The sequence below is a fragment of the Perognathus longimembris genome, chromosome 8, assembly GCF_023159225.1.
Source record: "Perognathus longimembris pacificus isolate PPM17 chromosome 8, ASM2315922v1, whole genome shotgun sequence".
NCBI lineage: Eukaryota > Metazoa > Chordata > Mammalia > Rodentia > Heteromyidae > Perognathus > Perognathus longimembris.
Window position 1 is genome coordinate 1,932,936 of NC_063168.1, and position 24,466 is coordinate 1,957,401.

At 46.1% G+C, this 24,466-nt stretch overlaps 1 protein-coding gene across 1 annotated transcript; it reads left to right on the top strand.

Annotated features, from left to right (window-relative positions):
* Nucleotides 1–500: 500 nt before the first annotated feature.
* Nucleotides 501–22,975, top strand: LOC125356060 (28S ribosomal protein S5, mitochondrial-like). Its single transcript, XM_048352326.1, has 12 exons — nucleotides 501–613; nucleotides 1,525–1,604; nucleotides 4,469–4,606; nucleotides 7,708–7,833; nucleotides 9,851–10,084; nucleotides 11,374–11,408; nucleotides 13,055–13,145; nucleotides 15,950–15,996; nucleotides 18,029–18,086; nucleotides 18,331–18,393; nucleotides 20,270–20,406; nucleotides 22,721–22,975. Exons 1-12 carry the CDS (start codon nucleotides 555–557, stop codon nucleotides 22,943–22,945), a joined length of 1,293 nt encoding a protein of 430 aa, XP_048208283.1. The 5' UTR covers nucleotides 501–554; the 3' UTR covers nucleotides 22,946–22,975.
* Nucleotides 22,976–24,466: the final 1,491 nt, after the last annotated feature.

A 24,466-nucleotide genomic window follows, 5' to 3' on the forward strand; every position in this document is an offset into this window, starting at 1 on the left:
TTGTTTTTGTTTTCTTTAATACTAAGTTTTAAACTCGAAGGAATCGGAGTCGGATTTCTAGCCTCCCGGTAGACATCCGAGCTAATTCTTTCTTCTATGCTTCAGATACGCGAATCTTCTCAACACGGTAGACGGGAGGAAGAGAGGAAGGAGGGAGGGAGGGAGGGAGGGAGGGAGGGAGGGAGGGAGGGTGGCAGGGAGGAAAAAGAAAAGGGGGGGAGAAAATGAGCGAGCTAGAACTAGAGAGGGCGAGCTCTGCAGGCCCCGCCCCCTCGGCCCCGAGGCCCCGCCCCCGAGGCCCCGCCCCCTCCCCCCCGCCGTCCTGGGTCCTAGCGTGAGGTCCCCGCTGTGCTGTCCGCGGCTTCGCCTGACTCAGCCGACCCCACGGCCCTCCTGGACAAGCTCCGGACGTCGGCCCTCACGGCCGCGTCGCCTTCGCGCCCCGGGCGTCCGGACGCCGGCCGAGCCCCGCCGTCTGCGGAGGCGCCGTCGCGACCGGCGGCGGGGAGGGGGGCCGCCCCCAGGAAGACGCCGGAGCCGCGGCCCCGGCAGCCATGGCTGCGGCGGTGCGCGCGGCGGGCCGTCTCCCGGCGCTCTGCGGCGCGCGCGCGGGGTGAGAGCGGGGGCCGGGCGCGGCGCGGGGGCCGCCGGAGCCCGGGCGCGGGAGCGAGGCGGCGTCCCGGCCCCCGGGCCCCTCAGGCCGGCCTCGGGACACGCCCGGGGCCGCTCCGGGTCTGGCTGCGGGGCCCGGCGGCCCGGACGCCGCTCGTCCCGGAATCCGCTCCGGCGTGCTCGGAGGGGAGGAGCGGGGCCGGCCGCGTCCCTCCCCCCGGGAGCAAGGCCCGCGGGCCCCGGTGCGTCCGGAGCCCCCGACACGCTCCCGGCGGCCGCCAGGACGTGCTCCCGGGCCCCGGGTCAGGGGTGCGGCCCCGGGGTCAGGGGTGTGTGGGCCCCGGTCAGGGGTGTGTGGGCCCCGGTCAGGGTGTGCGGGCCCGGGTCAGGGTGTGCGGGCCCCGGGGTCAGGGGTGTGCGGGCCCCGGGGTCAGGGGTGTGCGGGCCCCGGGCCAAGGTGTGCGGCCCCGGGGTCGGGTGTGCGGGCCCCGGGTCAGGGTGTGCGGGCCCCGGGGTCAGGGGTGTGCGGACCCTGGGTCAGGTGTGCGGGCCCCGGGTCAAGGTGTGCGGCCCCGGGGTCGGGTGTGCGGGCCCCGGGTCATGTTGTGCGGCCCCGGGTCCGGGTGTGCGGCCCCGGGGTCAGGGGTGTGCCGTCCCGGGGTCAGGTTGTGCGGTCCCGGGGTCGGGGTTTGTGGGCCCTGGTCAGGGTGTGCGGCTCCGGGACTTGGTGAGGCGTGGTAGCTTGGCAGGTGGGCCCAGAGCCTGGAAATCGTTCCCTTCCTTGCCTTAGTTCTTTCATTTTAGAGATGTTAATCTTCTGTGGCTGTTAGCATGCCCCCTCCCGTAGAAATATATATCTATATCCATATCCTTAGTCTTAAAGTTTCACCTTTTGATTTACCTTTTTACAGGTCACATCTGGTCTAGGCCGCGCTCCCTAAGCACCTTTCCAGCAGCTTCCATCTTGGCACTGAAGACGACTCTCAGCAGTGGTGAGAGATTCAACTCCCTCTTTTCGAAAGATTTAGTGTGAAAGTCGTGTCTGTCTTTTTAGAACGTATGAATTAATGAATTCCATACCTTTTTACAGTGAAGATGTATGGAATCTTGAGTATTTTTCATGCTCTTAGGTTTCTAGTCTAGTCATAGTTATCTTGAATAGTTAGCGCGCCTTGCTGTTTTGGCTAATCCATGCACTAGGTATTGTGTAGGGGTGGGGACGGGGTTGAGTGGTTGAGACAGTGTCTTGCCGTGCAGCCCAGACTGACCTCCTGTCTTAGTTCCTCAGATAGGCCACCTCCCACTAGCTTTTATGAGGTTAGTATCATCTCCGCAAGAGATAAAGTACATTTGGGAGGCTGAGTGAGTTCAGGATCAGAGTTAAGGATGGCAGGACTAGGAGTTCTCTGGAACTGGGACGCTTCCCTGCATTCAACACAGACCTTCCAGTGACAACAGTGCAAGGCCCTCTCTTTAGTCACTCTGCAGGAAGGACAGAAGCTAACCCTTGCTAGACCCATATTGAGTCTGCAGTCCACTTAATCTTGCCTCTCCATGTGGATTGCACAGAATGGAATTTAAGTCTTGTGTCCTTATGTTTCTGAGCACTGGAGTGCTGGGCTTCCTGTTTTAATTATTCCCTTTGCTACTGTTAGCCCTGCCTGTGAGATGCCTTGCATCTATAAGCCTTGCTGAGGAGTCTAGCAGACCAGGGCTCTTCCCTTTATCTGTTAATTTGCTGGTTGGTTGATTGGTTCATTCGCAAGGGACTTATTGTGCCCTTTATTGTGAAATAGTGTCTCCATCTTGGGCTGGCACGGGGCCTGGAGAATGCTCTGCGTGGAAGAACATTGGCTGTTGCAGTGACACAGGAGTCTGCTCCACCTCTTCCTACCTTTAAGCCATTGTAAAGACACCCACCACAGCCAGCCTTCACTTCCTCATCTATAACATTCTTTTTTTTTTGGCGGGGCCTGGGGCCTGGGCTCTGGGCTCTGACCCTGAGCCTCTCTGTGCTCAAGGCTAGCACTCTACCACTTGAACCACAGCACCACTTCTGGCTTTTTCTGTTTGTGTGGTACTGAGGAATCGAACCCAGGGCTTCATGTATGCTAGGCAAGCACTCTACCACTAAGCCACATTCCCAGCCCCTAGAGTTATTTTCTAAAATATTAAACTTCCAAGGACACTAAAAAGTTTATAGCTTAAAACTAGTTCCCTAGTTTCTTTGTGTGCCGGTAACTGGAGTTTGAGTTCGGGGCCCTGAGCTCTCACTTGGCTTGCTTGTTCATAGCTGGTACTCTACTACTTGAATCATACTTCCAGTCAGGATTTTTTTAAATGGGGATGGAGTCTTTTTTTTTTTTTTCTCCCCGGGATGGGTTTGAAACTTGATCCTCCAGATCTTAGCCTCCTATAGCTAGGATTACAGGTGTGAACCAGTGGTACTTGCCTTAGTTCCCTTTCTTACTCCTTCCCATTGTCCAGTGACACATTTTGTCTGGTTATATTTCTCAATAAGTTGTGTCTATTATCTATGTTGTTTTGCTTACTGAATATGTAACTGTCAAATGTCAACTTTCTCCCAATATAGTTAAAAGCACATTCTGATTGAATGTTTGGAGAGTGTGTGTGTTATATAATATATATGTTGTATGTATTATATGCTATATGTATTATATATAATGGGGCTTGAACTCAGCATGGGTGGCACTCTACCACTTGAGCAGTACTTCCATTTACAGCCTTTTGGTGGTTAATTGGATGTAAGAGGCTCATGGACCTTCTTGCTCAGGCTGGCTTTGAACTGCAGTCCTCAGATCTCAGCCTCCTGAGTAGCTAGGATCACAGGTGTGAGCCACCAGCAGCCAGCAGTCTCTTTTGTGTTGTGCAATGTAGGGTACTGAACATACTACTGTACCTCCCTCTTCCATGCAACTTATATTGTTCCACATCAACCCATTGCCTGGCTGCATCAGCAGCTGAGGACAATGTTTGGCAGAGAAGACTGGTGAGCTTGGATTGGGTAATATAGGGCAGAAAACATGGTTTAGATCTATTGCTCTTTCTACCCCCCTCCTCCCCCTCCTCTCGTTCTCCCTCTTCCCCTTCCTCCTCCCCCCCTTCCCCTCCTCCTCTTCCCTCTTTTTCTTCTTTTGTGCCAGTCCAGGGGCTTGAACTCAGGGCATAGGTGCTGTCCTTGAGAGCTTTTTTGCTAAGGCTAGGGCTCTACCACTTGAGCTACAACTCCACTCCCTGCTTTTTGGTGATTAATTGGAGATGAGTCTCATGGACTAGGGTAGCTTCGAGCCAAGATCCTCAGAACTCAGCATCCTAAGCAGCTAGAACATAGGTGTGAGCCACCAGTGCCTGTCCTTCTGCTTCTTGCTTAAAAGAACTACATCTGTTGTGTGGATGAACTGTACCTTTTCTAACTAGATGGGCATTGGAGTGGTTACTAGTTAAGTTGTTTGTTTTTTTTTTTTTGGCCAGTCCTGGGCCTTGGACTCAGGGCCTGAGCACTGTCCCTGGCTTGGACTCAGGGCCTGAGCACTGTCCCTGGCTTCTTCCCGCTCAAGGCTAGCACTCTGCCACTTGAGCCACAGCGCCCCTTCTGGCTGTTTTCTGTATATGTGGTGCTGGGGAATCGAACCTAGGGCCTCGTGTATCCGAGGCAGGCACTCTTGCCACTAGGCTATATCCCCAGCCCTGTTTTTGTTTTTTTTAAAGAAGACATTCTTAGGAAGTCAGGGTTTTGGTGACTTCCATTTATTAAGAATGGTTGTGTGGTGCTGACAGAGCTTCTTCCCAGGAGGAACTGACTCGCCAACTCACTTTTATCCCATCTGCTTTCTAGGCCCTTGGTCGTCACCGGGAACCAGAGACAACCATCAGTTCAGCAGCTTGAGCTATGTGCTGCAGACACAGTGCTGTATTTCTCCTCCCAGCAACTGCATGGGCTACCAGTATAGGCCCTACAGTTTCTTCACTAAGTGTATGTATGTAGCAAGGCTACCAGTTTCTCATTTCATATAACAGGAAAATGAAGGGTGTGTTTGTGTCATCTTCTTTTTCTTTCTTAAATGAGTTAGTATTTCAGTGACTAGGGTATGATATACTGTTAAAAGAATTCAAGTGGGGGGGGAGGGAAAGGGGGGGAGGGAGGGGGGCATGAGGGACAAGGCAACAAACAGTACAAGAAATGTATCCAATGCCCAACGTATGATACTGTAACCTCTCTGTACATCAGTTTGATAATAAAAATTTGAGAGAAAAAAAAAAGAATTCAAGTGACAGTCTCTAAAAAAAAGAACATGTTCATTAATATTTGAAATGTGGAGAAAAGTTAGTAATGTAACAAGCAAACAAAATTGTGCATATAGTATCTCAATTTTAAAAATAAACACTACGGGGCTGGGAATGTGGCTTAGTGGTAGAGTGCTTGCCTTGTATGCATGAAGCCTTGGGTTCAATTCCTCAGCACCACATAAACAGAAAAAGCCCAGAAGTGGCACTGTGGCTCAAGTGGCAGAGTGCTAGCCTTGAGCAAAAAGAAGCTCAGGGTCAGAGCCCAGGCCTGGAGCTCAAGCCCCAGGACTGGCAAAAAAGAAAAAGAAACTGCAGTCAGATGAACATGCATGCATAAAGAAAAAAACAAGACATTCTGATCTAACAGTGATGAGATAATGATTACTTTCTATGTTGTTTAGTTTTCATTTTAAAAAATAATCTGGGAGCTGGGGATATGACCTAGTGGCAAGAGTGCTTGACTCATATACATGAAGCCCTGGGTTCGATTCCCCAGCACCACATATATAGAAAACGGCCAGAAGGGGCGCTGTGGCTCAAGTGGCAGAGTGCTAGCCTTGAGCAAAAAGAAGCCAGGGGCAGTGAGTTCAAGCCCCAGAACTGGCAAACAGCAACAACAATCTGAAAAAAAAGATTAAACCATTTCAGTAGTGTAATGGCATTTGGAAGTTATAAATTGCAATCTTTTAAAAATTTGGTTAGAAATTCTATTTTTCTCTTTCAGTATGTATAAATAGAGCTGAATTCTTTTTGTTGTTGGTGGTGGTTGTAGGGCTTGAACTCAGGGCTTGGGTGCTGTCCCTGTCCCTCAAGGCTAGTATTTTATACTTTTGAGGCCACAGCTCCACTTACGGGTTTTCTGGTGGTTAATTGGAGATAAGAATCTCATGGATTTTCCTGCCAGAGCTGGCTTTGAACCCTGATCCTCAGATCTCAGCCTCCTGAATAGCTAAGATTACAGATGTAAGCCACCAGAGCTTGACTAGAGCTAAATTCTTAATTCTGTCTTCTATTTTTTTGGCTCAGTGTGAGATTCCTTTTAAAACTGAGTCCCTTTTAGTCTTAATGGATGATTTACTGATTCGTATTTTGTGTGAAGGAAAGCTAGCTGACTGGCCTCTTAGTTCTGTGCCGCATTTGAAGGGTCTTGAGTAGTGAAGGGCGGTCAAGTCCTCGAGTTCAGTTTGAAGTTGTGCTTTATTATGAAGCTGTGGGTCTTCCACGTGCATTAGGGACAGATACCAGCCTCTGGTTTGAGCTTCAGCCTTCTCATCAGGAAGGCACAAAGCATTTTGTGAAGTGGAGTCTTACATTTTCAGCCTTACTCGTGAAGATTAGCTGCAATGTATGTGAGTATCTTGAAATGGAATATTACATATAAAGTGTACACATTTATATACATTTAAAAATATTACAAATCCAAGTCATTTTTCCTTTTCCATGTGATCTCTGAAGTACCAAGGATAAGGCCTTTTAGGAATCAAGCAGGTAGAACTTTTAAACCAGAAAGTTCATAAAAGGTGAATACAAATATTCATATGTCCTCTAGAATGTGTTTTCTGTTCCAAGTATGTAAAAACATGTAATAAGTTTTTGGCTAGGACTACCTTTGTGTTGACAATGGAATAAATCTGGTTATAAAATTTAAGACACTTGCTGACATTATGGAAGGCTGGAAATCTGAGGGAATGTAGAGTTTAGGTCTAATGAGTCATGTGGCTGCACTGGAATCCAGTAATGATCAAAAGTAAAGAATCTCAGTGTTCTATGAGGTTGAAATGTGTGATGGAAATAGGTTTCTGGCTCCTAGAAATTCATGAATGGCAATAAATCAGTGCTAGTCTGTTAATAGATGGTAAGACAGGACTGTGGCACCCTTTTCTCCTCAGCCCCGCGGAAGGGGACTTAGGACCTTTCCCAGGTTTTCATCCTGAATGAAACCTATTAGTCTGTTGAAAAAATAAAAAAGACAGAACTTCTCTCTGTCTCTCTCACACCCACAAATGTTAGTTATGAGACACCTGAATATTCATTCTTTCTTCCTAGGTATTGGTTAGACTTTTGCTGGAGTAAAGATGAATTTGAACATCTTACTTTCAAAACACAGATGGTCAGGGCCCTGACAGAATTGTAGAAATAGTAGAGCAAATAATTTAAATTTGAAGATTTATGAGTTTACACTGAAATGTGGATTCTTGTTTAGACTAAGAATCTTGAATTTAAGAAGAATAGTTAAGGTGGGTGCTGGTGGCTTATAGCTGTAAAGCTAGCAACTCAGGAGGCTGAAATCTGAGGATTGCAGTTCAGAGCCAACTGGGCAAGCAAGCCTGGAGACTCATCTCCAGTTAGCCAGCAAAAAAGCAGAAGTGGAGGTATGGCTGAAGTGGTAGAGCACCAGCCATGAGCAGAAGGACAGTGCCCAGACTTTGAATTCACATGTTAATTACTGGCACACATACACACAAAAGGATAGTTATTGCTTATTTCGGTGATTATCATGGAGGCCAGAGGACAATAGAAGGCCTAAATCATAGTTGATGAAATGTCCTGGTAAGTATAGGAGGTTTATGTTACTGTTACTCGTGGAGGAAAGTAATAGGTCTGTCTTGGGCTTTCCATATGTAAAAAGATGTGGCAAGGATGATTTTGTTTTGCCTTTGCTACTTCAGTGCAGAAGCTGACCTCTCTGGCCTTCTTAAATTCAGTAGGAGGCCGTAGTATTGTAATTGCTCAAAAAACACACAGTTAAAAGCAACAGACAAACTGAGAACACCTGTTTCTTTTCAGTGACGGCAGATGAGCTATGGAAAGGTGCTTTAGCAGAGACTGGTGCTGGAGCAAGAAAAGGAAGAGGCAAGAGAACTAAGAAAAAGAGAAGAAAGGATTTGAACAGGGGTCAGGTCATTGGTGAAGGTAAACTTACTTATGAAGACAGCAAATATGATTATAAATTATTTTTCCCCAGGTTTTATGAACATTGCATGAACTAGGAGCATTAAAACATTTCTCACACAGGGCAGGATCTCACAAAGGATCCATGATTTTAGAGCCATTTCCCCAGGTCTGTAGGGGAGAAAATCCTAGAGCAAGAGATGCATTCAACCAGTTGTTTATTCAAGAAGCATTAGATATCCTTGAATGGCAGCCCCTGTACTCTAAGAACTTATAGCTCAGTGGTCGGAGAATGGGATAATTGGAGAACTGGCAAGTTACACCTGCAAAGAAGGTGGTGGGCTACTTTCAGCTTCGAGAGCTACATGATCCTGTTGCAAGAACTCAGCCTGGTGCTTGTAGCATATATGCAGTGCATTATTGAGTGGGCATACCTATATTTTTCTGTTCTTTTTAGGTTATTTTTGTTTGTGCTTGTACTGGGGCTTGAACTCAGGGACTTTGCTCTTATTTGGCTTTCTTGCTCACAGCTGATGCTCTGCCACTTAAATCATGCTTCCAGCCCCATAACTGTGTTTTAATGAAACCTCACTACAAAAATTAGTAGTCTGTATTTGGTCTCTGGGCCTTTCCTTGCTGAATCTTGGGGCTTTATACTTGCTAAGCTGGTGTTCTACTACTTGAATCACTTTTTTTTTTTTTTTTTTGACAGTCCTGGGGCTTGAACTCAGCGCCTGGGCACTGTTCCTGAGCTGCTTTTTGCTCAAGGCTAGTGCCCTGCCATTTAAGCCACAGCACCACTTCCAGCTTTTTTTTTTTTTTTTCTTTCTATTTATGTGGTACTGAGGAATTGAACCCAGGGCTTCATACACGCTAGGCAAGCACTCTACCGCTAAGCCACATTCCCAGCCCCTTGAACCATGCTAACTTTGCTAGGTATGCACTTTACCACATGAGCTTCTCCATTAGCCCTTTTTCTTTTGATTATTTTCAGGACAGGGTCTCACGTTGTAACCAGGCTTAGACTGTGATCCTTCTCTGTGTGATTCTCTATGTTGCTGAAATGAATGGTGCACCCCTGTGCCAGGCCATGTGCTTCTACCGAGCTAGGATGACAGGCGACACCGCGAGTCCAGCCAGACATCCCCCTCCAAGGCTGGCTATCACCATGATCCTAGGGTTTGAGGGTTTTCTATATGACTTTCTTGTATCTTGTATTTCGTTTGTGTTTTTTCTTTTGTGAGATGGCCCTTACTATGTTCCCCAGGCTGGTCTTTCAAGTTTGTAAACTCAAATGATCTTTCTGCCTTAGCCTCCCTCAGAGCTGTGACTACAGGAATGAACCACCATGCCTTCTTTAATAAGTTCGTACACACACACACATTCTTAGTAAAAAAAAAAAAAAAAGAAAAAGGATTATAGAGAAAGCTGAACTCCCACTTTGTGCCCTTTTGATCACCACCAGGCCCATCTCCTTTTGGCATGTTTCTTTTAGTGTTTTAAAAAATGCTTTTATATAAATGCCTTAAATACGTATTTAAAAAAAAAGAAATACATATTTTCTTATCTAAAGATAACTATACCCTATGGTATCTTTTTCTTACAACTTACTCTGTCACTCAATAAGAGGTCTTGGAAATTGTCCACATCAGAACCTAGGAGGTGACCTCGCTTTTTGATTCCAGGCAGACTGTTGCATGGGTTGAATGTGAGCCATTCCACTTATTGCTGGGCATTGAGGCTGCTAGCAGTGCTTGCTTTTGTAGATAACGTTTTAGTGGCCTTCCTTGTCCAGATATGCTTTTGCCTTGTACCTATAGGGGAGTGTTCATCGAGGGAACAGCGGGAACAGGAATTACTAGCTTGTAGCTAAATGTATTTAAATTTTGATAGTGCTAAGTGACCTCTCAGTGACCCATTTTAGCTTAAGCTCGCACTTAGGCATGTCGATACCTGTAAATGCATTTACTGGGAGTTCTAACACTTGAAAAATGGATGCTTTAAACATTTTTAATTACTTGTATTTTTAAACCTTCAGGACGTTATGGTTTCCTCTGGCCTGGTCTGAATGTTCCCCTTATGAAAAATGGAGAAGTACAGACCTTTGCCCAGAGAAGCAAGGAAGAGCAGGAGAAGGTCGAAGCTAACATGATCAAACAGAGAGAAGAGTGGGACCGGAAGAGGAAGATAAAAGTGAAACGGGATCGAGGCTGGAGTGGAAACACGTGGGGAGGCGTCAGCCTTGGTCCCCCTGACCCTGGTCCTGAAGGAGGTAGCAGAGTCCTGGTTCTGTGTCTGTCTGGGAAAAAGAACGCTTATACTTCTACATTCTGTTTGTTTGTGTATGTAGATGGCCTTTTCAAAAAAAGGGATTTGTGTATTTTTTTATTTTATTTTATTTTATTTTTGCCAGTCCTGGGCCTTGGACTCAGGGCCTGAGCACTGTCCCTGGCTTCTTCCCACTCAAGGCTAGCACCTGAGCCACAGCGCCCCTTCTGGCCGTTTTCCATATATGTGGTGCTGGGGAATCGAACCGAGAGCTTCATGTGTAGGAGGCAAGCGCCCTTGCCACTAGGCCATATTCCCAGCCCTGTGTATTTTTTTTAAACTAACATTACATTATTACCCACAGTTTATATATATTTTTTCTTTTTGTTGGTTGTGGGGCTTGAACTCTGGGCCTGCCTGGGTGCTGTCCCTGAGCTCTTCAGCTCAAGGCTAGCGCTCTACCACTTGAGCTAAGCACCATTTCCGGTTTTCTGGTGGTTAATTGGAGATAAAAGTCTCACGAACTTTTCTGCTTGGGCTGGCTTTGAACCACGATCCTCAGATCTCAGCCTCCTGAGTAGCTAGGATTATAGGCGTGAGCCACCAGTGCCTGGCTCCCAAATTATGTTCTATGGAACACTAGAGGCCCATTAAAACAAAGTGTTTCTTCAACAAGATGAAAATTTTGTATAATTAAAAAAAAAAAACAACATGGAAAGTATTGGAAAAATGGCTCCTGTAAGCTGAGAGACACTGAACTAAAGGAGTCTAGAAGGCCATGAAGCAGCAGAGCGGTTGTGACAGGATTGGATTTTGAGAGGCTTGAGTGTGAGCTGTGCTTTGACCTAAGTCCAGCAGCACCCAGTGTGCTCAGTGTGAACAGGTAGTTGTACAGATTGCGGCGTGGGAATGGGAGGGAGGCAAAAGGGTGAGGGGATTCAGGGAATTCCCAAGATCTTGTAGAAATGATAGGCTTTAGGATCTTGGTCAGCAGGGAGAATCTGAAGATGGGGGTGAGGGAGGGATCGGTTGGGCCAATGGTGATGGAGGGCCTGGCGGTGTTGGGCAGCTCCAGGGTCCTTGTCCTGGGGGTGATGAGCGAGGGTGCTGGCAAGCGAAGGGTGAGTGACCAGCGATGGATTCAGAGCATTCTCGGTTCGTGATGGTAGGCTGGAGGTGTCCTAGAGAGTGGCCTTTCTAATTTAAAAGTCTTGGATGCCACCTGGGTGGAAAAATGTGTTCATACATTTAGTACAGACATGTTTATCTGTGTGCTTGTTTCTTTCCTTCTAGAAACGTATGAAGATTTTGATACCAGGGTACTTGAGGTAGGTATGCTGAGTTCAGTGCCCAGTTAGGTCTGTGGAGTGGGTGGGGTTGGGGGCAGAGCAAGAGGACCAGAGAGAAAAGGTCATAACGAAACTTTAGATTCAGTTACTTGAGAGCGTGCTTTTCATCCCAGCACTCAGGGAGATAGGGGGATTGGAAGTTCAAGGTCAGCCTGAGCTACATAGAGACTTTGTCTCCCCAAAAAAAGGCTGTCCTAACTGCTACTCCTTTTTTTAGGGAATACCAAATTGAATTTAAAACTAGGCAACTTCTGTGGTATAGTTAATAAAATCTAGAGATTGCGTTTAAATTTTCTGCTTCCTGAAACAAAAAGAGCATTAGCAATCTGTCATTGTGTTATACACGAGCTGTGTCTAGCGCTGAATTCAGAGAGCAGAGATGGGCAGAGCAGGGGGCGGGAGTGGTAATCTGTGGGTTGTGGTGACTGTCCAGTTTTGCTGAGGGGATGGACTCTGGGCTGCTCACACAAGCCCTTGAAACAATCCTGTATGAAGTGAACTTCAGTTCCCCTTTCTAGGACATCCTCTAAAGTAGTCAGTATCCCTTTGATCTGACACTACATACCTAGTCTCTTAGCATGTAGAATAATGGTTGGTTGAGTTTGTGATGGAGTCTCTTTGTGTATGTGTATTACTTCTTCTGTCAGTTGCTTTGTCAATTTCAAAGTATGATCGCAAGTATTTTAGGTTGGGTTCTTAGCTTATAGTTTTTGAAAGCTAATTCATTTGAAAAGTTGTGCGTGTAGGTGGTTTTCTGTAAGATTATTCAACTTCCCTTTTACACACACACACACACACACACACACACACCCTGACCTTTTGTGCTCAAGGCTAGCACACTACCACTTGAACCACAGGTTCACTTCTGACTTTTTGTGGTTAGAGATAGGAGTCACAGAGTATTCTGCCCGGCTGACCCTTTTCCTTTTATAGGGAAGGGGCACTATGGCCAAAGAAGCAGCTACCACATAAACCATTTAGTTAGTAGTTTCATTGTTCTTGGTCTTTCAAATAGTCCCAAACAAAAATCTACAGATACTCTTGTAGTTCATAAAAGTAGATGTTTCTAGATTTTCTTTTTTCCATTATGTAGTCCTCAGTATAAGAGGTCAGTCCTGTAGAGTTATTTCTATGTGCCGAATTTCTTCTTTTCTAAGTTACTGTAGCATTACTGGTATTGGCATGTATCTTGTGACCATTCCAGTCTAATACCTAACTTCTTTCTTTCCTGTGGTACATTTATTAAGGTAGCATTGTATAGTGTCATATTCCTTTAAAGGTTATCACAGAATGGAAGATGTGACTCATGTGCTAGAATAATGGCTGTGAACAAGCAAGGGTGGAATTGAGTTCACACCCTCACACCATCTAAAACTTCCCCCCACCGAAAAGAAAACATTGTAGTTGAATCCTGTCATAACTTTGAAACAGAGCAGGGAAGCCTCACTTCCGTCCTCTTCCCGGGGAGAGTGTGGGTGGTGGCTGTGTGAGAAGGGACCTGTGTGTGCCCGAAGGCTGGGAGCGCCACGCGTCCGGAGCGCGTGCAGGGGAGGCGGGCAGGCTCTGCCAGGTCTCTACTTCGGAACTATCCTGAGGAACATTACAGAGATGTTTTTGTCTTCTAGGTAAAAAATGTCTTTAATATGACAGCGAACGAAGGAAGAAAGAAGTCGGTCCGAGTCCTGGTTGTTGTGGGGAATGGAAAAGGAGCTGCAGGTGAGTGGGGAGTGGAAGCCTGGCCTGCTGCTCAAACCCATGGTAGCCGGGCCACAACCCCTGTGGGAGCCCAGGAGACCCCTCAGAGAGAAAGAACGGCTCTGCTGCTGTCTGCTTCTTCCTCTGAGGACAGTGGAGGTTTTGAAAAGCTCAGGATGCGAACACGTTATGTATAATCAAAATCTAGAGGGAAAAAGCACTATGTACATGTGCGGGGGGGTCTCCGTTACAGACATAGTAGATGTACAGTGCTCTGTTCTGTAGTGAACTTATGCAGTGGTGCTAAAACTATTTAATACGGATAAAGAAATCTTAGGGAGGAGTGTTATTTACGTATTTGTTTTGGTGATACTGGGGTTTGAAGTTAGGGACTTTGACTTGCTAAGCAGGCATTCTACCACTTGAGACCGCTTCATCCCATTTTTGTCCTAGTTACTAGGACCTTGAATTTTTGCCTTGGACTGCGATTCACCTACCTCTGTGCCCCCGTGCCTGGCTTGTGTGAGGTGGAGTTTCACTAAATTTTCACCTCGGCTGGCCTCAAATCACAAGCACTGCAGACGGGAGCTGCCACACCTGGCCCTAAAGTTAATGCCCATAATCAAAGGAAGTCGGAACATTAAAGGATTATGGTATTTACCCCCAATTAGTTTAGCTTGTCATTTAAATATTACTCTTTTTGCTTTTCTGTAGAGGTTCCATAGTGGACATTTGTTTTTGAAATGCCTTGCATACATGTTGAAGGAAAAGAAAAATAGGGAACTACTAGCTAGCTCTAAATAAAAGTGATACGTGGCTGTAACAAGTCACACTTGACAGTAACTTTTGTACCTTTTCAAAATTTTGCATTCATGTTATCACGAAAGGATCATATTACAATCATGAGTTTGTACGTTTTTCTTGCTTAGTGTTTTACTCAGAGATTTTACATTTGCATAAACAGATTTCCCTACATTCTTTGTACTGGCTACATAGTGTTGCATTGTGTGGATAAACAGGGTTTGTAAAAGTCCTTTCCTCACTGCTAAATATGTGGAAGCCAAAGTTTTACTGCTAGTAAAAACAGTGAGCCTCTTGTACATATAGTTTGAGGCATTTTTGTAGGTAAAAGCAATAGGGGAAATTTATGATTTGTTTTGTTTTTTGACCACAAGTATGTTTGAGCCCAAGGTCTAGTGCGTGCCAGGCAGGTTTCATACCAGGTAAGCCATACCTACGGCAGTAACAGGGCAGTTCCTTGCAGTGCACTTGACATTGCTGCCCCAATACATTTACACGTTGATCAGTGTTGCCAGATTGTCCTCCAGAAGGACTGCCTGGCTTCGTGTTCCTCTACACCATCACCTCCTTGCCCAGGACAGTATAAACTTTTCTAATCGTTCATATAATATGAACTTTTCTCTTAGCTTTGGTTTGCCTTTCTATATTTATGAGGGTGTGGGCACTATTAGCCTCTGTTATTTCTTCTTTGAGAGCTATCGGGTCAGCCTCTTTTTTGTGTGTATTCCTGGAGCACCAGGCACTGTCCCTGAGCTTTTGTGCTCAAGGTTACTGTTCTACTTAAGCCACTGTTCCACTTCCTGCTTTTTGGGTGGTTAATTGGAGATTAGCGTCCCAAAGACTTTCCTGCCTGGGCTGTCTTCATACCTGTATCAGTCCTCAGATTTCAGCCTCCTGAATAGCTAGGAATTAGATGTGAGCCACTGGTGGCCAGAACTTAGAATATTGTTCTTGGGTAATTGTTCCTTTTTCCTTTCATTGGCCTAAGCTTTTTTCAAGTTAAAGACATATCAGCTCTTTGTCTATCAGACATTTTGGCTTAGTTTTTAATATTCTTTATGTAGCAAATTAATCTTTATACTTTTGGTTTTATATTTAACTTAGCCTCCAGTTGATGATTACAAATTAGCCAGCCCACATGTATTTTCTCTAGTGTTAACATGATTTAAACTAGGGTTGGAATTCAATCTCCTACGTATGTCTTGTTTACACATGATACATTCCTGTATAGAGTTTGAATTCCAATATTCAATATTAAATGGTGATAGTTGATGCAATTATTTCCATATCTTATATTGAGCCTTATTTCCATCATTCACAACTATAGATCCATTGTCTTTTATTTCCTGGCTAGACCCTACTTCAAATTTCTAGTGAAACCATGACTTTACTCTAAAGCAATGTACTTTTTGTTGTTGTTTTTGTTGGTTGTGGGGCTTGAACTCAGAGCCTGAGCACTATCCCTAATCTCTTACTCAAGGCTAGTGCTTTTACACTTTGAGCAACAGCTCCACTTCCAGTGTTCTGGTGGTTAGTTGGAGATAAGAGTCTCATGGACTTTCTTGCCCGGGCTGACTTTGTGATCCTCAGATCTCAGCTTCCTGAATAGCTGGGAAAACAGGCGTGAGTCACCAGCGTCTTGCTGAAAGCCATATATTTTAATCTGTTCCCCAAAGTGTCCAAAATATTTGCCTTACTGATTTTGAGCATATGTAATTTTAAAAAATGAGTGTATTTCATTAGAGATATAGAATTAATGTTACAAATACATCCACATGTAAAATTTTTCAGAGTGTCCCGTATTGGCAAATAGAACTTGTCTTAACAGTTGGCATTGGCTTGGATTGAGCTCTGTGGGCAAGAGGAATATAGAGGAAATACTGGGAACATGTGAGGTTTATTTGAAATAAACGTAATGTCAGCAATGAGGAAAAGGTTCTGAGAATTATTTTTATCCATACTATAGAACACTATGTAACTGGTACAAAGAATTCCCCTTTTCTTATTTTGGTCTTTTCTTTAAGGTTTTGCTGTTGGGAAAGCTGCTGACCGGATGGACGCTTTCAGGAAGGTATATACTTTTTTCACTTAGTAAAAAGATAATAAGCTGTGTGTTAGATACCATGGGAACCACCAAAAAAAAAAAAAAAAGGGATAGAATCTCCTAGAACCTTCTCATGACTCCTCTAAAGTGCCTCTGACATCACGCTAATGATTCCTTATCAAAATTATGAGGCAATGTGGAACTTTGAATATTATAAATTGTTCACAGATAGCAAAGAACTGTTAAGTGCAATAGTGACATTGTAGCTGTGTTTTTTAATAAGTCCTTTTAGAAGTATACAGCATACTACTTTTTTCAGATTTTTTGAATGTTTTTTATTATCTTTGAGTAATTGTACAAAGGAGTTGCCATTCACCGTAGCAGTTATGAATACAGTGCATCTTGATCAGTGTTACTACTTTCAACATTCTCACCACTCCTCCCAACCCACCCTTTCTTTCCCTTGCTTATCTGAATTTTAGCTTATATACTGAATTTTTTTGCCATTTAGTGAAGTAGATCTGAGGATCATGGTTCAAAGCCACCCTGGACAGGAAAGTGCCTGAGACACTATCTCCAGTTAACAGCCAGAAAACTGGAAGTGGTGCTATGGCTCAAAGTGGTAGAGTGCTAGCCTGAGCTCAGGGACAGTGCCTAGGCCCTGAGTCCAAGCCCCATGACGGGGGGCGGGGGGGGAGGGGAAGTAGTTTATGCACACAATGAATCTTGATCTATGTCATCACTCCAACATCTTCACCTCCCTTTGACCCACCATTCCCTTGGACGTCTCAATTCTGTGGTATAGACAATGAATTCTTGCTTATGTTTTCCCCTCTCCTCTGCCCTGCCTTCCCCTCTTCGTTCTTCTACACTTCTCCCCAGGCCTTTCCCTCTTTTTGAAGAATTATACTGTTTATCCTCCTCATAGAGTCTATTACGCTTTGGTTAGCACATTTCTAACCCCTTGCTTACCACCCAGTGTGTTTCCTTGTAGATTATAGGCACATTCTAGCTATCACAAATGAGGGAAACCATGTAACCTGCGTTTCTATAGATCTGGCTTACTTGGCTTAATATAAATTTTTCTCTCATTCCATTTCCTTGCAAATGGTACAGTGTCATTCTTTCTAATGAATGAGTAGAACAATGGACTAAAACTTTTTTATAGGTGAAACTTTTTTTTGTTTATTTGTTTTGTTTTTGTTGCCAGTCCTGGGGTGTGGACTCAGGGCCTGAGCACTGTCGCTGGCTTCTTTTTACTCAAGGCTAGCACTCTACCACTTGAGCCACAGCGCCACTTCTAGCTTTTATCTATATATGTGGTGCTGAGGAATCGAACCCAGGGCTTTATGATTATGAGGCGAGCATTTTACCACTAGGCCATCTTCCTAGCACGGTGAAACTTTTTTTTATGATAAAATTTTTTTGTTGTTGTTGTTTGGGGTTTTTTTTTTTTTTTTTTTTTGCCAGTCCTGGGCCTTGGACTCAGGGCCTGAGCACTGTCCCTGGCTTTTTTTTTTTTTGCTCAAGGCTAGCACTTTGCCGCTTGAGCCACAGTGCCACTTCTGGCCATTTTGTATATATGTGGTGCTGAGGAATCGAACCCAGGGCTTCATGTATATGAGGCAAGCACTCTTGCCACTAGGCCATATCCCCAGCCCTAATAAAATGTTTTATAAAAGATATTTTGAAAATCCATCAAGAAGCCAAGCATGGTTAACACACAACTATAATTGCAGTAGGCAGTAGGATTGTGATTTAAATTTCATCCCAAGCTATTATAGCAAATTTCAGTGGAGCCTAGCCTACATCATGAGGCCCTGTCTCAAAAATGAAACAAACTTGAAGCTGGGGTTAGGATAGATGAGAAGTGTAGAGAAAATGGGAGGTGTGATATCAGTGGAATACATTGTATCATAAATGTGTATGTTGAATTGGAACCTCTTTGTACAGGTATTTAAAGATAAAAAGAAAGGAAAATCCAACACTTTTTAAAAGTAGGTAGACATAACTAGCTCAACAGGAGAGTTAAGAAAGTATGTTTCCTTCTTTTCTTTAGGCAAAGAACAGAGCAATTCACTATTTACATTTCGTAGAACGATATGAAGACCACACAAGTGAGTGTTGGGATTTTCTTTTAAATTTTTCAGGAACGCTTCTTTGTTTCTATGTTCTTACAAGTATTTAAAGTGGTGGAACAATCTTAGGAGCTCCAGTGCAATGAAGGAGATCAGAGTTTGCTGCTATTTGGCCCGTGGGTGTTGGCTGTGCAGGCTAGTATGCATTGCTTTGTGACTTTGCAAAATCATTAAAGCCACACACCTAATGCTGTTTTTGTTGTTGTTGTTGTTTGTTCTCCAGTATTTCATGATATTTCACTAAGATTTAAAAGAACACATATCAAGATGAAGAAACAACCCAGAGGTAACCCTTACTGTTTTTGTTTCGCTCCTATTTTTGCTCGCTTTTACCTGAACTTACCTTGAAAACATTAGAACAGAAAAGCCTCAGCTAGGTTTAGGAACAGTGGGGATTTGGGAGAAATAAATGATAGTCAAGCTGCACAAACTCCTGTGAACACTGTATGTTCCAGGAATAGCAGAAAGAGCGTGTTGCAACTAGAGCACAGCAACTGAGGGGGTGGTTGGGTTTGGGTGCACGGGAATATTAGTTTCTCCTAGAGAATCCACCTGTGCCATTATTTTCTGTTTTGATGGCATGTTCAGTTCCAGCTATTTAGTACTCATCAGGTGATTATTTTTTTCCTTTTATTCAATGGTGCTGGGATCAAACCAATAATAAGCACATGCTTTCTACCAATGAGCTTCATCCCCAACCTCTTCATCATAGTCTTGATTGGGCAGGTTCTGTGATATGCATGGATTGAGGCAGTGGGATATAGAGGCGGGCCTTCTTGTCTCGTGGATGAGGCAGTGGGATGCAGAGGCGGGCCTTCCTGTCTGGTGGATAAGGCAGTGGGATGCAGAGGCGGGCCTTCCTGTCTGGTGGATAAGGCAGTGGATGCAGAGGCGGGCCTTCCTGTCTGGTGGATGAGGCAGTGGGATGCAGAGGCGGGCCTTCCTGTCTGCTGGATAAGGCAGTGGGATGCAGAGGCGGGCCTTCCTGTCTGCTGGATGAGGCAGTGGGATGCAGAGGCGGGCCTTCCTGTCTCGTGGAGTTGGAGATGGCGCTGTATTAGCGTGAGCAGTGGACTCTGGGTGTAGGACTCTTATACGTGTGGATTCACATTTCACCTGTTGTTTTATGTAAAATGTTAGTCCTACACTCAGTTCTTTTTTCTCCCTCATGCTCACTTGCATTGCACGGGTGCTGATTGAGCTCTGGGGGTATAGTGTGGTGGTCTTCACAGAGTCCACATTGACTGAAGGGGTCTCAGTGCCTGAATGCCACCTCAGTACTATTGGAGCTGGTGGGGGAGGAGGAAGAGAGCACTGTCATCGATGATGTTCTCAGAAGAGGAACAATTTGGGGCTTTTTTTGGTGCCAGTCCTGGGCCTTGGACTCGGCCTGAGCACTGAGTCCCTGGGTTCTTTTTGCTCAAGGCTAGCACTCTGCCACTTGAGCCACAGCGCCCCTTCTGGCCATTTTGTATATATGAGGTGCTGGGGAATCGAACCGAGGGCTTCATGTATACGAGGCAAGCGCTCTTGCCACTAGGCCATATCCCCAGCCCCAAGAGGAACAATTTGGATGAGACCTTAGGAGAATGAGTGAAGGGGGAAGGACTAGGCGGTGGAATCCCCGAGTGCACAGTCCCCACGCTGGAAAAGCCAGTGGGAAGGAGGGCAGGTGTAGTTCTGAGGACAGCCAGGTAAGCCTTTGTAGGCTGTGGAGTTCCTTATTTTATTTTTCCATTTTAGTTCAGAGAACAGTAGGAAGTAAGGAGCTTTAATGGGGAAGAATGTGTTGGGTCTTCACAGGTAGAGAGGAGTAGGGAAGATAGCTTTGGGGAAGTCTTGGGTGCAGGACTTGGGGAGACGAACAAGGCGGTGAGCCATCGGGCCAAAAGCCAGGTGAGCTGGAGAAACAGGAGGAGGAAGTCCCCCTTTGCCACACCGCTGGAGTAGGTGCATCTCCTCGGCCCCATAGCATCCTGTTGGCATGAGCATCACGTTGGGGTTCAGTGCACTGAGGGTCACCGGGATGGGAAGCGGTGAAGCCAGCATGTGGATCCCCACACCCAGGACCCACCTGGGCGTGAAAGCCAGGGGGCGAGTGCCCCCCACTGCAGGAGAGCAGGTGCCTGTCTGGCTCAGTCTTCCTTTCTTCCTCTTGCTAGGCTATGGCCTCCGCTGCCACCGGGCCATCATCACCATCTGCCGGCTCATTGGCATCAAGGACATGTATGCGAAGGTGTCTGGGTCCCTCAACATGCTCAACCTCACCCGGGGCCTCTTCCATGGGCTCACCCACCAGGTACCCCTACCCCGGGCCCAGAGCAGGAGGGGGGGGGGTGCGTGTGTGTCCCTGTCCCCGTCCACAGTGTGGAGGGGCCACCTGAGGACATGGCAGTCTGTAGCTGCATTACGTCGATCAGATCTGCTGAGGAACTAATTAATGGAAACCTTTGAACAAATACTTCAAGAGCCCTTGAAGTCACCGTTCTGAATATTTTTAAAAGTCAGTAATTACTGTTTATATTTTAGTCTGAAAAGAACCGACTTCAGCTATACAGAAATAAATGTCAGGTGGCCGAAGGAGGAAGGCCCGTTCCAAACAGTCCCTCGGTGAGACCCGGGGGGAGCCAGCGAGGCGCAGTCAGCCGTGCCGTGCCCTGCGCAGGGACCCTGTGCTCACGCAGTGAGTGGGTGTGAGCATGGGCCGCGGCCCGCCCCTGCCAGGCCCCGCACACTGACGCCACGCCACTCTGTGACTGCGGGCGTCCCCCTGGCAGCCCCGAGACTCCACAGCAGGAGGTGGAGAGACCTCAGAGGTGGAGGAGCAGAAAGGATGGAGTTTCACTAGGCTTCAAGTGGCCGAGATCTGCTAGCTGAATAATCTGAAACAGGAAAACTATTTAAAAGGAAAAGAAGGATTTAGATTAAAAAAATTTACACAGCTTGTATGTTCACACTACCTAAAAAAGCACTTTTATAGTCACACCTACTGTTGGAGGTTTAGTTGTTTGATGTGACTAAGCTGTTAGCTTTAAGTAGGTGAAATTTATTTATGTAATATTCTTGTTTTCCGTTAGCATTTTGAACCTTCTTACATAATCATCATGTGTTATCTCTTTAAAAGGCCATCAGTTATATATTATTTAAAGTGCCACTCAAGCCAGGTGCCAGTAACTCCAGTCACCAGCAGCTCACACCTGTAATCCTTGCTACTCTGGAGGCTGAGATCTGAGGATCTTAGCCATGAGACTGAGCTCTAATTAACCAAAAAAGCTGAAAAAGTGGAGCTGTGGCTTAAGCGGTAGATTGCTAGCTTTGAGCAAAAAAGCTCAGGGACAGCACCCATGCCCTGAGTTCAAGTCCCAGGACTGGCACAACAATGTTTTTTAAATAAAGTACCACTGAGACAAAAATGCTACCAAAAGTGGCATGCTTTTGATCGTACTAAAACCTTAAATTACTTAATTTTATTTATGAAACAGCTCGTCTTTTGTTCTAATTTTAAATACTTACAGAATTAGAGTAGTATAAAATGGCCATAATGTCTGAAAACACAGAGTTGAACATACCAAGTATTTTAAAGTACCCTCCTCTCACCCAGCTCACAACTGGTCTTGTTTCTCAGTACTGTTCTATTTCTAAAAGATGAAGACTAAAACATACTTCACAGTACTGAAATTCCACAGTGACAATGTTGTACAGGTTCTGAGTTCCAGGTAAGTAAATTAAATCAGGATTTAGGCAGATGTCAAGGTAGGAATGGTGGTCTTGCTGTATTCGAAGCTGTCTGTCTACAGAGCCATCATTAGCAACAGCAGCAGTGGCCTAACAGCGGGTGTGCTTTCTGTTCATACTAGACAAAAGTTGCCCTGTGGCCTACTATGGTAACTGAAGACTGAGCATGCACACCGAGTCTCAAGGTGGCAGTGTGCAAGGCTACCTCAGGTTGTGCATGAATACATGACTGACAGGTACATAAACATGCTAAACCCGCTGGTTCCCAGGCCCTGGGAAAGCGCACACCAGTGCCTCCAGAAGCTACAGGAAGGGAGCCTGACTTACTCCATTTGTTCTTCACTAGGTTCCATTGGATATCCAATCTGTTCATAAAGATGGACCCCCTTGTCAGAGTTGAAAGATTTTCACACAGTTTGAGCCAGATTGCAGAAAGGCCAACACTTTAAGTCTTGTGCGATCTGTAGAGTCGCCTCTTATTTTGCTTCCTGTGCCTCTTTTTCTAATTGAAGCAATTGGGTCGTCTTGTAGTATTTCCTAGTCTGGTGCTAAGACCTGTGGGGTCTTGAATGTTTTCTGTAAACGGGAGGTTAGATCTAGAGGGTTGAGGAGACTCGGGTTCAGGTTTTGGTGCAGCGGTGTACATAATGAGGGGTCTTGAGGGCCAGAGTCCTCCTGTCCATCTCAGCTGGGAGGGAGGTCGAGACCGTTCGATTCATGACAGATCACCTTGGTTAGGCCCCGAGTGCACTGCCCAGAGTCGGGTGAAGGCATTTCTCACCGGTCCACAGGCTTCCTGCCACAGCTCCTCCATCTGCTCTTGAGGTTACAGGCGCACTTCATAGCTCACTTGCTCTTGTCACTCCGGTCTCCCCTAGGAAACCCATCAACAGCTGGCTGACAAGAAGGGTCTCCACGTGGTGGAGTTTCGGGAGGAATGCGGCCCTCTGCCCATCGTGGTGGCGTCCCCGAGCGGGGCCTTGAGAACGGATCCGGAGCCCGAGAGTGAGGTTCCCGACATCAAGCTGGACTGGCAAGACGTGAAGGCCATGCAGGGGATGAAGCAGTCTATCTGGGCAAGTTTAAAGAGGCCGGCCACGTAGCCTTCCCGCGGCCACTGGCACCCGCTAGCTTGCCCCCCTCCACCTTCCTTTTTTTTTTTTTAAAGGAAAGTCCAACTTTTATTTGCAAATAAATAATTAAAACTTTGATGTATTAAACATATGGTACACACCCTTTGGTACAGTAGGAACTTTATATTTCTGATCAAGACTCAGTTTAAATATTGATGTAAACTAGGAAAAAAGTAAATAGGGAGACAGAACAAAGACAGCTATCAATAGCAATGCACAGTAATAATTGCTATAATAATTATAGGTTATAAAAATTCTAATTTATCCAAAACACATTGTCACTGGAACCCTGGTAGCTCCTGGAGGTAAAACTCAGAAGTGTAAGGTTGTGCCCATGATTGTGCCAGCTTGTCCACATCGAGCCTTGCTCTGCCCTCCCCAAGACAGCGCAAATGTGCACAGCAGCTTTATCTGTAGTGAACAGAAACAGTGCAAATGGCCTTCACCAGGCGCGTGGACAGAGGGACTCCCTTGGGCCTTAGGAAGTGGAGACTTGTGCTGTGTCCATCCAGTCGATTACTCAGCAGTGAAAAAGGGAACGGGCTTTTGAGACTTAGTGGATAAGCCTCAGAGCAATCATTTTGAGTGAATGAGGTCCATGCATATAAAGTGCCAGAGTTCAAACTAGGGTGTAGACCAGCAGGTCTGCGGCCCCCCGGGGCTGGGATCCCCATGAAGGGATTGCAGAGGGGCCGGAGGCAATGCTGGGGCATGGGAGAGATGCTATGTTGGCTTTGATCATTTTATCCTAGCCACCCATGTCAAAACGTAGGTGCTGAACACGTAGCTTGCTGAGCATTTGAACATTAGTTACAACCACTAGGGGGCAGAACGAGTCCCCCCCAATAGTTTCCATTGAAAACCGGGTAGAAATTGCTTCTGATAGAAACCAGTTTCTCCCCATCTGTGAACTGCGTGTGGTTAGAAACGCTGGCCTGCCGCACGGGTAAATCAATTCTGTTGACCCGTCAGTACCCATTAGCAACACCTCTCTGCGTAAGCGCACAGCTTTGTGCTACAGATAGGATAACACTTCCAAAAATCACTTGTGCTTCGTACTTCCCCTCCTCCAAGTGGAATGGCGTGGGAGTTCAGAGCTCTCTCTATGCAGATCCCAGTGTTGAAACAGTCCGCTGTCCTACAAGCTCAAAGCGGAGTCGGGAAGCGCACGCCGCCGTCGGGGGACGGCTCTGAATCCTGCTGTGTGAGCTCAGTTCAGCTGCTTAACCGTTCTCCATCCCAGGCCAGGTCCGGCTTTCTAAAAGCCAGCGCGTGGGTGCGACACCTGACTTCCGCAGTGCTACCACGGGCCGAGGGGCACCTCTGGCTGGGAGTGTTAGTGTGGGTCCCGGAGACCCACGGCAGTCCAGAGACAGAGCCTCGAGGGTCCTGGGTTGGGGGCTCCCGTCTCGTGCCAAGGAGCCGGCACCCTACCAGCACAGGCTGCATGTGTTCTGAGATGCTTAGCCTTTCAGGAAAAGCCAACTCTGA

Coding starts and splice junctions, on each gene's coding strand:
- LOC125356060 (XM_048352326.1), top strand. CDS start 555: ATGGCTGCGGCGGTGCGCGCGGCGGGCCGTCTCCCGGCGCTCTGCGGC. Junction 4,607..7,707: donor CTACAGTTTCTTCACTAAGT/GTATGTATGTAG, acceptor GTTTCTTTTCAG/TGACGGCAGATGAGCTATGG. Junction 20,407..22,720: donor TCCATGGGCTCACCCACCAG/GTACCCCTACCC, acceptor GGTCTCCCCTAG/GAAACCCATCAACAGCTGGC.